General features: G+C 43.9%; 2 protein-coding genes across 4 annotated transcripts in view; both read right to left on the bottom strand.

Moving 5' to 3' along the window:
- Positions 1-5,002, bottom strand: part of KAT14 (lysine acetyltransferase 14) — a 41,182-nt gene extending 36,180 nt beyond the window's left edge. For all 3 annotated transcript variants that reach the window (XM_039479661.2, XM_039479660.2, XM_010343735.3), the window contains exons 1-2: positions 4,722-5,002; positions 2,323-2,441 (exon numbers count right to left, since the gene is read on the bottom strand). In XM_039479661.2, the coding sequence (XP_039335595.1) occupies positions 2,323-2,441; positions 4,722-4,980 (378 nt within the window). In that variant the 5' untranslated portion in view covers positions 4,981-5,002. The remainder of the gene's footprint in view (positions 1-2,322; positions 2,442-4,721) is intronic.
- Positions 5,003-5,098: 96 nt separating this feature from the next.
- On the bottom strand, positions 5,099-10,049 carry PET117 (PET117 cytochrome c oxidase chaperone). The gene is made up of 2 exons (XM_010343731.3): positions 9,863-10,049; positions 5,099-5,435 (listed from the first exon to the last, which is right to left on the bottom strand). Exons 1-2 carry the CDS (start codon positions 9,956-9,958, stop codon positions 5,286-5,288), a joined length of 246 nt encoding a protein of 81 aa, XP_010342033.1. The 5' UTR covers positions 9,959-10,049; the 3' UTR covers positions 5,099-5,285.
- Positions 10,050-15,021: the final 4,972 nt, after the last annotated feature.

Genomic DNA, 15,021 nt, shown 5'->3' on the forward strand with positions numbered 1-15,021 from the left:
TCTCAAAAAAAAAAAAAAAAAAAAAGAAAAGAAAAGAAAAGAATTTGTATGTTAGCCTAATTAAATATGCAAAGTGGCTGGGCATGGTGGATCACCTGAGGTCAGGAGTTCAAAACCAGCCATGCCAACATGGTGAAACCCTGTCTCTACTAAAAATACAAAAAAATTAGCCAGGCATGGTGGCAAGTGCCTGTAATCCCAGCTACTAGGGAGGGCTGACGCAGGAGCCTCGCTTGAGCCTGTGATTTGGAGGTTGCAGTGAGCTGAGATCATGCCACTCCACTCCAGCCTGGGCAACAGAAGAGCAAGACTCCACCTCAAAGAAGAAACAAAAATGAATAAATAAATATGCAAAGTGAGCCAATATTACATGTTTTGAGCAAATTAAGCAAAAGCCAGCTTTTCTTTTAAAAAGAACCTCTATGGAAAACTCACATTTTTGAAAATAACAAATTACATATATTTGCTCTCTCCCATTTTACAGCTTTTAAGAGAAACCACTTGCAGGCCAAATACAAATCTACCTGTGTGCACATATCACAATAATTTATAAGATAATTATAAATTATTATATCTATATATCTTATATATTAATAAAATCTTGCTTACACACAGTATCCCAAGTACACTTGAGAAAAATGTCCCAATTACAATACTGACGAGGTTCTATCGTCAATACAAACTTCTCTTCATTTTCTACTTACATTTTTTTCAGGCAAGTCAAAGAAAAGGCTTCCTAAATTCACCACTGACAGATTTCTTCAGATGTCCTAATAAAGCACTTATAATTAAGATAATAGTCTAAGGCCGCTAAAGCAACTACAATTTATAAGGAACATCACAAGCGGCTAAAATGGTGTAATTTAAAATCTTTCTCATCACCCATTTCCGTCAAAGTAAAAAGTGCTATGGGTAATTATCTTGTTTATCTGTATATTATCTAAATTAAGTACAGTATGTCAGCTGTCTTGGGGCAGAGGCCTTAGCTATCTCATTCACCACAGTAGACTCAGGCCTAGAATAGCACATGGTTCGTAATAGGTACTCAGTATTTGTTGAATGAATGAACATAACTGAGTAATATATAATTCATTTTTTTGAGACAGGGTCTCACTCTGACACCCAGGCTGAAGTACAGTAGCTCAATCACAGCTTATTGCAGCCTCAACCTCCCAGGCTCAAGTGACCCTCCCACCTCAGTCTCCTGAGAAGTTGGGACCACAGGCACCCACCACCACAACACTCGGCTAATTTTATTATTGTTTTTTATAGAGACAGGGTTTCACCACATTGCCTAGGCTGCTCTCCTGAGCTGAGGTGATCTGGCAGGCTCAGCCTCCCAACGTGCTGGGATTACAGATGTGAGCCATGTCTGGCTTCATTTGGTTTTTGAACTAAAAAGCATATATATACTGGTGCCCTATTATTATACATATTATATATTAACATACTGATATAGAAATAAAACCAAACAATTTAATACAACCTGGAGATCAGTAAAAAGCTACTGTTTAGGATACAGCTAGCTTAGATTAAGGTGTTGGTATTAGAGACAGTTAAAAATGAGCAAGTATTTTAGCAAACAAAAAATATTCAAACATCTCCGAGTTCAAATGTAGAAAGCTGGGTTATGTCGGTTTTTGCAATCAGTCACCTTAGTTCTTCCAAATCTATTTCCAACATAGCGATCTTTCCATTAAAAAAAACAAAAAACAAAAAACAGTTTTATTGTTCTTAAAATGGCTACCAGGAAAATAAGAATTTCATTTTCAATTATAACCAGAGCTTGGTATCACATATAAATGAAATCAGGAGATTCTCAAGCCTCTCAAACCCAATTCACCAAGTCAGCAGTGAATTTTTTCTTTTTTTCTTTTTTTTTTAAAAACGGAGTCTCACTTTGTCACCCAGGCTGGAGTACAGTGGCATGATCTCAGCTCACTGCAACCTCTACCTCCCGGGTTCAAGCAATTCTCCTGCCTCTCGGCCTCCCAGGTAGCTGGGATTACAGGGGCCTACCACCACAAAAATGGCCCACCATTTTTGTATTTTCAGTAGAGATGGGATTTCACCATGTTGGCCAGGCTGGTCTCCAACTCCTGACCTCCGGTGATCCGCCCACCTTGGCCTCCCAAAGCACAGGGATTACAGCAAATATCTTTCACTCCCTTCTCCACCTATTCGGTATCTAATTTCATTGCGAAATAAAAGGTCCCCCTCCAAACAACTCAAAAGCTCATCCCTAAGTTTCTAGATACTCATTCCAACAAAAACTCCTAAGGGAACCACCCTCAGGGACTCAGGGAAGGGCTTTTTACTCACTTGCTGCCATGTCAGCTTCAGCCTTTCATATTGCTCCTTGCCATCTGCCGAGCAATCCGAACAAGTAAACCTAAAAAAATTATCACCCTTAAGGTAACTGAGCTGTTCCCTCAGCTGACCTAGAAGAAAAGCAGAAAGTCACATCATGGGTTTATCTATAGCAGTGGTAACCCCAAGATATAATCCATTTATCACCCAGATTTTCCTTTCCCATGTTGAGTCTTCTTTTCTTGAGCAAACACGCAATAGCAAGATGGGAAAGAGGAAGGCAGTAAGAAAGACTTCTATTCTTCTAACACCAAGTATACGCCCACTAAGATCTGTAGGATCCAGTAATTTTTAGGATAAAGGTACTGGAAAATCAGGTATTGTTACTGGATTTCCCAACTGTCACATTCCTGACTCCCAGAGGCAGGTCTCTTCACACATTCTTCCAAAAAATATGAGCTTCTTTTGCATACCAGGCACTGCCCTAGGAACTGGGAATACAAAGTCCAAGACAGATAATGGTGCCTGCTCTCACAGGTTTGCACTTCCCTGAGGGCTGCATAGAAAATAGGTAATCACAACAGCACAGTGGTTCTCCACGCTCACAGTGCATCAGAATCGCCCAAGTTGTTCCTGGTTTTCTAAATATACTTGGTTCTAGACCAGATAAAATGAATCAACTTCTGAAGCAGAGCCTAGGAGCTACATTTCTGTGACACGTGAAACCACAGGAGTGGAATGTGATATGAACCACTGGGCAGTGTGAGGGTAAGTAAAAAGGGGACCCAACCTATGTTAGGGGGAGGCTTAGGATTAGAAATTGGCCAGGTGAAAAGTGGTGTCTTTGTATAAAGGGAAAATGGAGGCTGTGGAGATGCATATTCCAGAAAGGAAAAATACCTGTGCAAAGCCCTAGGAATAAGAAAGAATTGTTTGTAAAGAATGAAAAGTTCATCCTAACTGCAAAGTTCTGTGGGGATCAACAAAGCTACACTTAGGGTCCTGACCACAGAGCGGCTTAAGATTTGTCCTCACTGGACAATGGGAAAGCCACTGAGAATTCAGGCAGAACCTGGATTTAATAAGCAGAGACCACTCAGAAGCAAAAACCAGCTAACTAGTAAATTCTACATTTCCTGTGAAAATGTTACTATTAATTTGTTCACAGTAACTAAATCTGAAGTTGAACCCATTTTAAGAAAAAATTTCCCACATGCCAGAAAACGACCCACTTCACAATTACATATGTATTTCTCTGACTTGGTTACAGATTCTATCACACAAAAGCATTCCTCAGGTACATACATCTGTAAGTCTCTTGCCTAATGAGAAAATCCTGTTTTGGTACGAACCATACGATGGCTGGCAAGCCATACTCCTCGAATGCCAGGAAGCTGACCATGGAATATCTCAAAATTGGGAATGGTCACAGTGGCTCATGCCTGTAATCCCAGGATTTTGGGAGACAGGCCGATCACCTGAGGTCGGGAGTTCAAGATCAGCCTGAGCAACATGGAGAAACCCAATCTCTACTAAAAATAAAAAATTAGCCAGGCATGGTGGCGTATGCCTGTAATCCCAGTTACTTGGGAGCCTGAGGCAGGAGAATCACTTGAACCTGGGAGGCGGAGGTCACGGTGAGCCAAGATCGCACCATTGCACATTGCACTCCAGCCTGGGAAATGAGAGTGAAACTCTGTATCAAAAAAAAAAAAAAAAATTAGCCAGGTGTGGTGGCAAATTTGGAGGCTGAGGCACGAGAATCACTTGAACCCGGGAGCTGAGATTGCACCACTGCACTCCAGCCTGGGCAACAAAAGCAAAACTCCATCTCCAAGAACAACAAAAAAGAAGAAAACCTCAAGATTGGGGCAATCATGGAGTATGTATATTATCTCTTGTCAGAAGAAAAAAAGGAAAATGGGAAAAAAGACTGGTTCTAGAAAAAGAGCAAAAAACACCTTCAATGTGCTCATCTAACTTCTCTCCAGTATACAACAGCAGTTCTCCATATAAGTTAAATGTTAACAAAGTAATTTTTATAAACTTTAACACGAATTCTACACCGGGATTGGAATTTGGCCCCAAATCTCTATGATCTTATTAGAAAAATATGGCTAATTCTTTAAGTAACACAGGATTTCCAATTTTCTCATTTTTATTGAGTTACCATCAAAATTGTTAACAATGTGATAGAGGTTGACAGTAAGTTTCATTAGTACAACCTATGTTTTGTATAAATTGATATGTTTTGTATATGTTGCCTATGTTTTGTATAAATTGATAGCTGATTAGAGAATATAATTATCCTTTTATTTAGGTCTCTTTTATAGTCACATTTCTTTCACAGGTTGGAAAAACAAACCTTCACACTGGAATTGACAAATCAAAGAAATTGAGAAGCTCCTTACTGGCTGGTATCCATTTTTGGCACTTGTCACAGAAGTAGGACAGCTGCTCCTCCATCCACGATACGTCTCCTTCATCGCTGTTGAGGGAATCCCCACTCTGGTCATGTGATAAGTCCACTGATGCCTGATCCTCAGATTCCACAATCAGAAGTGTCTCTCCCTCCACTTCACCTTCCTCCAGTCCTTCTGAGGTCGACGTTCTCGTGGCTTCGTCATCATGCCGACTAATGAGACTACTCAGGTGGATGCTACTATCCATCCCTTCCTTCTCACAAGTTCAGCAGTGCTTCTCAGAAACAACCCTAAGCTCTGGACAGTGACCTTAACAGAGCTTCTACCAGGATCATAAAGACAGAGACTCTTCCAAAGAGCGTCTGCCCACACTCCTTTACTCAGATATAAGGGACACTGAAAGCTGTAATTTACAATATATGATCCACTGTCCTTTATCTGATCAAGTTTAAAAGGACAGTAACCAAAAAAAAAGATGAAGACACCACTAAGCTACTCTCCATCAACACACATACATACACTCATGTTGCCTGTCCCATTGATATTTCACATTCAAGTCGTTTTTTGAGATCCTTTTGCCAATAACATCTCTCTTTCTGCTTCAAGTTGCTTAGTCAATATAATCTGTTCTCCCAAAAGACGAATGTTTTCTTTTTTCCGATTTTGCCTCTGAACGTCTCTGATAACTCCGTCATGAAGCCTCTAAAAACGTAAGAAACAGATTTCAGTAACATCCCAAACAGGTGGTCCCCATCCTTGTGCCATTCAAATCCAAATAACAGTGTTACCAAAATACACTTAAAACTTTCAGATTCCAAATATCCAGTTACTATTTTAATTTTCTGTACAAATGTAAAATGTAATAAAGAAACCATCAAATAAATCTGGCAGTGTGTTAAATGTTATTACTAAAATGATTTCTCATATTTTAAGAAATTCCTGAGCATTTAGTACAGAGTATTTAATGGGAAATAACAGAAAAAAAAAACTGTTAAATAAAAATAAAATGTTAAATTTTATTTTATTTATTTATTGAGACAGCATCTCGTTCTGTCGCTCAGGCTGGAGTGCAGTGGCGTGATCTCAGCTCACTGCAACCTCTGCCTCCTAGGTTCAAGTGATTCTCCAGCCTCAGCCTCCCATGTAGCTGGGATTACAGTTATGCACCACTGTAAAATGTAAAACTCATACAGAATTATTAATTATATAACAGAGAGAGAAGGAAAAAAAAGAAGAATGCTACTACTAGAGGAAAAAATAAATTCCTATCAATGGTAGTTACCTTAGCAAGCACTAAAAAACCACAGAATTCCATAACACGGACCTGACACCCAAGATTAGACTTTTAAAAACATCAATTGAGTCATTACTAATAACTAACATTTTATAGTTTATTGCTCACAAAATACTCTATAAAGTTTTTAGGCCAGTCGCTCACTCCTGTAATCCCAGCACTTTAGGAGGCCAAGGCAGACAGACTGCTTAAGCTCAGAAGTTTTAGACCAGCTGGGGCAACGTGGCAAAATCCCATCTCCAGCAAAAATTAAAAAAAAAAAAAAAAAAAAAAAATCGCAGGGCGTGGTGACGTGTGCCTGTCGTCCCAGCTACTCCAGAGGCTGAGGTGACAGGATCAAGCAAGACTCCATCTCAAAATAAATGAAGTTTATTTTTTATTTTTTGAGATGGAGTCTCACTGTGTCAGCTAGGCTGGAGTCCAATGGCACAATCTCAGCTCACTGCAATCTCCACCTTCTGAGTTCAAGACATTCCTATTCCTCAGCCTCCCAAGTAGCTGAGATCACAGGTGTGCGCCACCAGGTCTGGCTAATTCTTTTGTATTTTTAGTAGAGATGGGGTTTCACCACGTTGGCCAGGCTGGTCTCGAACTCCTGACCTAAAATGATCTGCCCACCTTGGCCTCCCAAAGTACTAGGATTACAGGCATAAGCCACCACACCCAGCCAATAGTTTTTTTTAAATAGTAGCTACATACATATGTCTGTGGGGTTTTTTCCAAATTATCTTACCTATTTTTAAAAACTCAGCTAATATAATACCTACTTGCTGGGCCTTCTCTGGGTCTACAGCTTTATTATGAAGGATCTGAAGGAGCCCTGGGACTGATATAACTCAACCGAAACCCAGCTGTCTTGAACCATGCACCCTTGGCAAGATCCCCACTGAGACAAAAATGGAGGTGCTTATTCCACTCCCCTGATCCCAGGTCTTCTTGTCCTGTTCTTTTTACACCATGACACACCAACACCCACCCTCCCAAGCCCACACCATTCACCAGAATCATTCCTTCCACACCTCCCTCCCAGATCCTACCCTTCCTTCTCAGAGATGTCATGTGTGCTTATGATCTGGCTCCCCATTCCATTATTTGCTATTGTCCTCCAGGTTTCAAGGTCTACGCTGATTGCCTCACACATCCTTCTTGTGACTCTCACTAAACTACCTTTCTAACCATAAAAGACCTCTTTATTCTTCCAACCCTATCACCTAGAACTCTGGCTCCTCATGTAGCACTGCTTAATTTTTGCTAGGTTACTGTGAGGATTAAAGATGATGTATGTAAAGTGCTTAATACGCTGCCTGGTACGTGGTAGACAGTCAGGAAACAACGGTCATTATTTAATTTCTTGCTTCCTTGAAACTTCTGATACATCCACTGTGCTTATCATTTGCCCTAGTCTTTCCTACTGCTATTAACACAATGTAAGACCCTAATGAGGAACTGGACATTAAAAAAACAAAACAAAACAGGTTATTCTGCTCAACCTTTTTTTTTTTTTTTTTTTTTTTTTTTTTTTTTGAGACAGAGTTTCGCTCTTGTTGCCCAGGCTGGACTGCAATGGCGGATCTGGGCTCACCGCAACCTCCACCTGCAGGGTTCAAGCGATTCTTTTGCCTCAGCCTCCCCAGTACCTGGGATGACAGGCATGCCCCACCACACCCGGCTAATTTTGGATGTTTAGTAGAGACTGGGTTTCTCCGCGTTGGTCAGGCTGGTCTCGAACTTCTAACCTCAAGGGATCTGTTTGCCTCAGCCTCCCAAAGTACTGGGATTACAGGCATGAGCCACCATGCCCAGCCTCTGGTCAACCTTTTCTTCACCTCTAACTTACAAATAATCACTGTTCCACTTTGTAACACACTGGTTCTCAACCCTGTGTTAAAATCCTCTGGGTTGCTTTTAAAATATTGCTGAGGCCAGGCACAGTGTCTCATGCCTGTAATCCCAGCACTTTGCGAGGCTGAGGCGGGTGGATCACACGGTCAGGAGTTTGAGACCAGCTTGACCAACATGATGAAACCCTGTCTCTACTAAAAATACAAAAACTAGCCAGGCATGGTGGCGTGGGCCTGTAATCCCAGCTACTCAGGAGGCTGAGGCAGGAGAATTGCTTGAACCTGGAGGCAGAGATCGCGCCACTGCACTCCAGCCTGGGTGACAGAGTGAGATTCCATCTCAAAAACAAAAACAAGGCAGGGCCCGGTGGCTCACGCCTGTAATCCTAGCACTTTGGGAGGCCGAGGTGGGTGGATCACCTGAGGTCAGGAGTTCAAGACCAGCCTGGCCATCATGGTGAAACCCCATCTTAAAAACAAAAACAAACAACAACAAAAAAAAAAAACAAAAAGAAAACATTGCTGAACCAGGTCCCCATCCCCAAGAGATTCTGGTTTAAATGGTCTGGGGTGGGGACCAAGCCTTAGTCACCAAGCCCTGTAAAAACTTTCAGGGAACATCTGATGTTTATATGGTCCAAAGCCAAGTTCTAACCCATCCCTACCCCAACCCTTCAAAAATCACTTCAATGACGTCAGAACAACATCTGGCATACTAAACTTCACCCCATATCAAGTCTTCCCGGGATCATCATCTTTTCCTTTTCCTTCTAAGAGGTGGAAGTCTTCTGCCTCTACTCCAAGAACTATCCCCTTAGGAGCACATTTTTCAATCTCAAATCTCTGATCTCTTCTGTGCCCTTTCATTAAGTCACCTTATCTCCCTCCTGAAAATTCTTGTACCATCACATGCCTCCTCTCCTCTAATTTCCACAGTCCGTGAACACCAAGAACAAACACCTCATCTGCTTTGTCTCTGTATACCAAGCACATAGCACAGTCCAAAGCTCTGGGTAGGCAAATCAAGAAAAGGCTGTTTATTCTTGATTCATCCAGTCCATTATTTTCACCTCTGGTGAACTAGATTCAATCCCAATCACTGTCAAGGTGTTCTCTGAAAGTTCACTAAGGACCCAATTCCCCGATCTCGGTTGTGAATCACCGATAGGCTCTGGAAGAGTGAAGTTTCCTTATCTTTGTATTCCCAGGGTGCTTAGTGAGGTAGCTTCCACACAGTAATCAGCCATTAAAGGTCTGCCAACTTGATCAAGAAGGAAAATATGAATCGAGAGGAAAGAATAGAGGGTCAGTCACTCATCTGTAGGTCACAAATATTTTCTGAAATAAAAGGACCAAAAAGAAAATTTGGAGCCTTTTATCGCTATCGTTCCCAGATTCTACAATTTCCACAGCAAACTGTTCATTTAAAGGAGAAGTGCAAATATCTCACCAAATTATCTTGGCCACAGGTGAGCATGGGGGAGGGGGACTCTCTTACTATGGGATGAAATCAATAGCACTTAAAACACATTAGGCTTTAGCCGCCAACCGTGCGCCAGAAAGGAGGCTGGTAACTTGCAGAATGCACCCCAACAAAATCCTTCCCCGCCTTCTATTTTCCAGCGGCCCAAGTGAGAGGTGGAAAGGTCCGCACCCTGCGGGCCGGCTGCGACCGGAAAACAGAGCCGCCGGGCACCCCAAGAGCGTGCGTGAGTGCGCCGGGCAAGGCCCCTTCAGAGCCGGGCTCCCAGGGCGCTAAGCTGGCGGGCGAGTAGTCCGGAACCCCCCGGCTGCACACGCCCGCCAGGAGCCGCAGCTCCGGGAGCCTGGCAGTGCGGCCGCGGGCCGCAGCCGGAAACGCGTGGGGTGCCGGGCCGCACCGCCGCGGGGGAAAGACACGAGGAGGAGGTGAAGACCCGAACGGGCAGAGACCACTAGAGGCCCCAGGTCGCCGCTGCGCCGGGGCCCGTAAGAGACGGTCACGTGACACCGACCTGCTGGTCCCACCGCTGCTTCGCATGTACGCCGGCCACTGTGGCCGCCGTTAGCAGCACCGACAGGCCCAGCACCACCTTCGAGGTCCTCGACATCCCCGCGCTGGCCGCCGCGGCCTCTTTCTCCCGCCCGCCTGAGGCGCGGGGGCCGCCGCAGATTGCGCGCCGCCGCCGCCGGTTCGGCCCAGGCTCGATCCCTCGAGCGCAGAGCCCCGGTCGCCGCGTGCGCCGCCCGCCGCCGCCAGGCGCGAGCAATCGAGAGCCGAGCACCGAGCGGCGCCCAGGCACTGCGGATTCTTGGCTTCACTCGGGGCACACCCCGCAGGCAACGGCGTGAGACCACCCCCAATTAAAATGTTAGGAGTCAAGGCCCAAGCTGGCCCCAGCACCTTACCAAGGTGGAGGGTAGGGGTTCCATGCCTGAGCCAGCTCAGTACCAACCAAACCCCGGCTGCGGGGGACGGCCTGAGGGGTCTGGGGTTCCCACGGGAGTACCGTGCTGACCCCTCTCCCACAGACGTCCCTTCTGAGCGCCTGACTGATGCAGACGCGTTGCCCAATACCGGCTTCACCTAAACGCAGCCCCTCATTGCTCCTTTGGCGGGTCAGGTTCCCCCAGGAGACCGCCTCGTTGGGCAGGTTCGGAGGCGCGGGATTTCGATCTGTGGAGTTTTTCCCTGAGGACCCGTTGTTAAACGCTGTAGTCGCGGTTACCTGCTTTCCTCTTGACGCTGTGGGGAGACTGGTCAGGCTCTGATCTTTTTTATTTTTTTGATACAGAGTCTCTCTGTCGCCCAAGCTGGAGTGCAATGGCGCGATCTCGGCTCACTGCAACCTTCTCAGATTCAAGCGATTCTCCTCCCTCAGCCTCCAGAGGGGATTACAGCCGTGAGCCACGGCGCCCTGCCGCCCATATAATCTTTGTGATGATCCTTTTTTTTTTTTAAGACGGAGTTTCGCTCTTGTTACCCAGGCTGGAGTGCAATGGCGCGATCTCGGCTCACCGCAACCTCCGCCTCCTGGGTTCAGGCAATTCTCCTGCCTCAGTCTCCCGTGTAGCTGGGATTACAGGCACGTGCCACCATGCCCAGCTAATTTTTTGTATTTTTAGTAGAGACGGGTTTCACCAAGTTGACCAGGATGGTCTCGATCTCTTGACCTCGTGATCCACCCGCCTCAGCCTCCCAAAGTGCTGGGATTACAGGCTTGAGCCACCGCGCTCGGCTCTTTGTGATCCCTTTTACACCGAGTTTCCGTGCCAGTAATACAGGATTCCTTATGCCCACATTACTAGTGAAATAAATGATAGAATGAAGTCTTTTTCGTTGGGAGTAAGTTAAGCAATTGTGCAAGACACATTTTCACTTCTTCCTTGGGTAAAAGCGGCAAGGCCTCCCAGAAACTTTAAGTATCTGATAGAGCAGCCAATGAAGAAGTGTTCATCATTCAATCATTCTTTCCCACGAGAATTCACAGAGAATGAGCTTCTTCCGGTGGACAAGGCTATAGACAGTATTGATTAAGCTTCACTAGGGACTTTTGCAACATTCCTCACTGTTCATAGCACTTTGCTATTCCAGTCTCATGTGAGTGTAAATGGCTTCAGATGGCTATTGCTCTCAAGAAATGTAGTGCTCTTGGCCGGGCGCATTGGCTCACGCCTGTAATCCCAGAACTTTGGGAGGCAGAGGTGGGTGGATCAAGCGAGGTCAGGAGTTCGAGAGCCGCCTGGCCAACATGATGAAACTCCGTCTTTACTAAAAATACAAAAATTAGCCACGTGTGGCGGCGTGTGCCTGTAATCCCAGCTACCCAGGAGGCTGAGGCAGAATTGCTTGAACCCGGGAGGCCGAGGCTACAGTAAGCTGAGATGGGGCCACTGTACTCCAGCTCGGGTGACAGAGCAAGACTCCGTCTCAAAAGAAAGGTGTAGTGGCTCATGCCTGTAATCCAAGCACTTTGGAGGCCAAGGCAGGCAGATCATCTGAGGTCGGGAGTTCAAGACCAGCCTGACCAACATGGTGAAACCCTGTCTTTATTTAAAAAAAAAAAAGAAAGAAAGAAAGGAAAAGAAATCTAATACTTTTTTTAAAAGAAAGAAAAAGAAAATACCTTTTTAAAACGTCATTTTGTCCACAGCATTTTTTACAGCTTAGAGAGAATGTACCACTGAATTGGAAAATGGTGTTCTTGCTGTAATGAACCTTGGAGTGAGAAGAAATTCAATCCAGGGTATATTTGCATATTTCTCTTAAAACAATAAAATTATACTAGACTTATTTTTATTTGTGGTATATCCTAAATATTTTTTCCCTGTAAATCAGTGAGCCTTCAACAGAGCTGTATGTCTTTAGAATGTACATCAGGGAGTTAGATCAATCGTCTTTCATTTTATTGTGTCTAGTTTTTCTACTTGTTTTCTTGAAATACACTTTCTTTTTTTTTTTTTCCTTTTTCTTTTTTTTTTTCAGGATTCCAGAAGTGGAAAAGAAAAAAAAAGTATTCCACTTTTAAGAAATCATTTATTGTTAACTGTGTCAAATAAAAAAGCGGGTTGGGGGACTGAGGAAGGTCATGTAAAAAAAAAAGCAGGTTTATCTGTTTCAGTGTTTATAAACCTAAGCAGTATATTTTCTGTGATTATTGTCACATAAATTACTGATTTGTGAAAGTGACTGCATATCATCTAACTGAGCAGCAACAATTTTTTTCTTTTTAATTGAGATAGGGTCTCACTCTGTCACCCAGGCTGGAATGCCATGGCGTGATCTCACTGCAACATTTGCCTCCCAGGTTCAAGAGATTCTTGTGCCTCAGCCTCTGGAGTAGTTGGGATTACAGGCCTGAGCCACCATGCCCAGCTAATTTTTGTATTTTTAGTAGAGACAGGGTTTCACCATGTTGGCCAGGCTGATCTAGAACTCCTGACCTCAATTGATCTACCTGCCTCAGCCTCCCAAAGTGCTGGCATTACAAGCATGAGCCACCTTGCTGGCCATGAATACGTTTTCAAAAAGAAAAGTTCAGACTTGCTGATCACCTCTTTTCAGGTGTTGATTACATTCATTCTTTCAACAAATCTTGAATGTGTCAGAACAGTGTATTCAAGGTATCCCTTCCTGCATCCCTCCGGCATACACAACTATCACAGCAAAAAAGAGAAGATAGTTGACAACGAAGTAAATGTTGTCAACTATCAATTGTGTAAGGTATATACAATTATCACAGCAAAAAAGGGGAGATAGTTGACAGGAAGTAAATGTTATATTTGTATCCCCACAAATTCCTATGTTGAAACCCTAACCCCCAAGGGAATCTATTGGAAGGTGGGGCATTTGGGAAGTAATCAGGGTTAGATGAGGCCATGAAGGTGGAGCCCCCATGATGGGATTAGTACCCTCATAAGAAGAGAAAGAGACTAGTGCTCACTCTCTACCGTGTGAGGACACAGCTGGAAGATCGTGTGTGCAAACCAGGAGGAGGGTCCTTACCAGAACCCAATCATGCCAGTACTGTGATCTTGGACTTCCCAGCCTCCCAAACTGTGAGAATTAAATTGTTGTTTAAACCATGTAGTCTCTGGTATTTTTGTTACAGCAGCCCAAACTGACTAAAAGAGCAATTAACTGTTCCCCAAAGTTAAGTGTGGGTGTGGGTCTACCCCAACCGAGGAGAAGATTCCAGATTCAGTTATCTGTCAGAAACTTCCAGCAACTCTCCTCCAGAAACTGAGTCCTGGTTGTCTTGAATTCCTCCCTCACTTCCTCTCTGTGCTGAATTGTCACTAATGCTCAGTAAATGAAAAAGTCTTGCTTAGCCTTGGTGACTCCCAGTGACAGGCACACCTGAAAAAAATCACAGAGGTAAGTACAGGTAGGATTTCCAGTAAAAGGCAGAAGACAAAATTAAGGCCCTCTCCTCAACAGGGAGAGTTAAAAAAAAAAAAAATCACTTCATGTTAGCAAACAGCACACTGAGGCACAGGGCACATTTTAAAGCTGTTTATTATATCAAATTATGTCATCTTCAAGATGACCCTATGCCATAGGTGCTGTTAGTATCTCAATTTTACAGGTGTGAAAGTGAAAGCGCATTTTGTAATGTGTCCACAGCTAGAAAGTTACAGAGCTGGGCAACCTAACTGGTTTTTAGTTTTGTTTTTGAAAGATTAAATTCACCTGGTTTAATAAAAGTTTAAGACACGTAACATGTCTTTAGTTAATAACTACAAGGGGAATGTGCAATATATCTAGAATGTTCCACTTACATATTTTAGCTTCTTAGAAAAATGGGAGGAGATAGGGCAAGAAGGGAGAGAAGTGAATAGACACACAGATGAGAGGGCAGAGGGATAAATACAACAGAAACCCGCAGAGTCAGTTGCCAGGTACGTTAACAGTAGTGACTACTGTTAACAGTAGTGACTACTGTTAACAGTAGTTAAAAGGTGAACCGTAGTGTTCACCCTTGTGAACACTTGAATTTGAAAAGGGGTCTGAGAGACAAACTCTTTGAAATTCTGTTTTCAAATCTTCCATTCCTCCCTTCGGGCAGAGGAGTGGCTGTCACCCTCCCGCAAGATGCTACTGGAAGCTGGCCTCTGTGAACAGAGTTCTGCAACAGAAAGTGGTGGGAAGTAGGGCTCTGCCTTCATGCAGTAGCTCCCTTGCTGCTCGATTTGGGGACAGTCTCTTACTTTGCTGGGCCTCAGTTTCCTCCTCTGTACTATGGAGATAATAACAAGTCTTCTACCTCATTGCTGTACTAGTTGAGAGGATTAGTTAATAGTATGGCATTACCAAAGTCAGCCATCTGGTGATCATGCATGCTGAGGCACTCCAGCCAGTGACCTCCAGTGGTCCCCTGTGAGTCCTAAGACCTGGACGCTCTTGGTGGCCCTGAAGGGTGAAGAGGGAAGAAGGCAGAGGGAGGTGTGGAATCCTTGTCTTTACATGTTTGGAAAATGTCGGTTTGCAGCTGAGTGGAAACCCGGTGACATCCCAGGTGACAGCAGCACTTCTAACAGTACAGCAAGTACAGCCCAAGCTGTGAATTAGAGCTTCATTGTTTCACAATATTTGGTGTGACTAAGTTCTTTTAGATTCAGAATTCACTTACATTATCAGAAAAAAAATATGTTAATATTGTATTGCCATTAT

This window comes from Saimiri boliviensis, chromosome 9, assembly GCF_048565385.1.
Source record: "Saimiri boliviensis isolate mSaiBol1 chromosome 9, mSaiBol1.pri, whole genome shotgun sequence".
Taxonomy (NCBI): Eukaryota; Metazoa; Chordata; class Mammalia; order Primates; family Cebidae; genus Saimiri; species Saimiri boliviensis.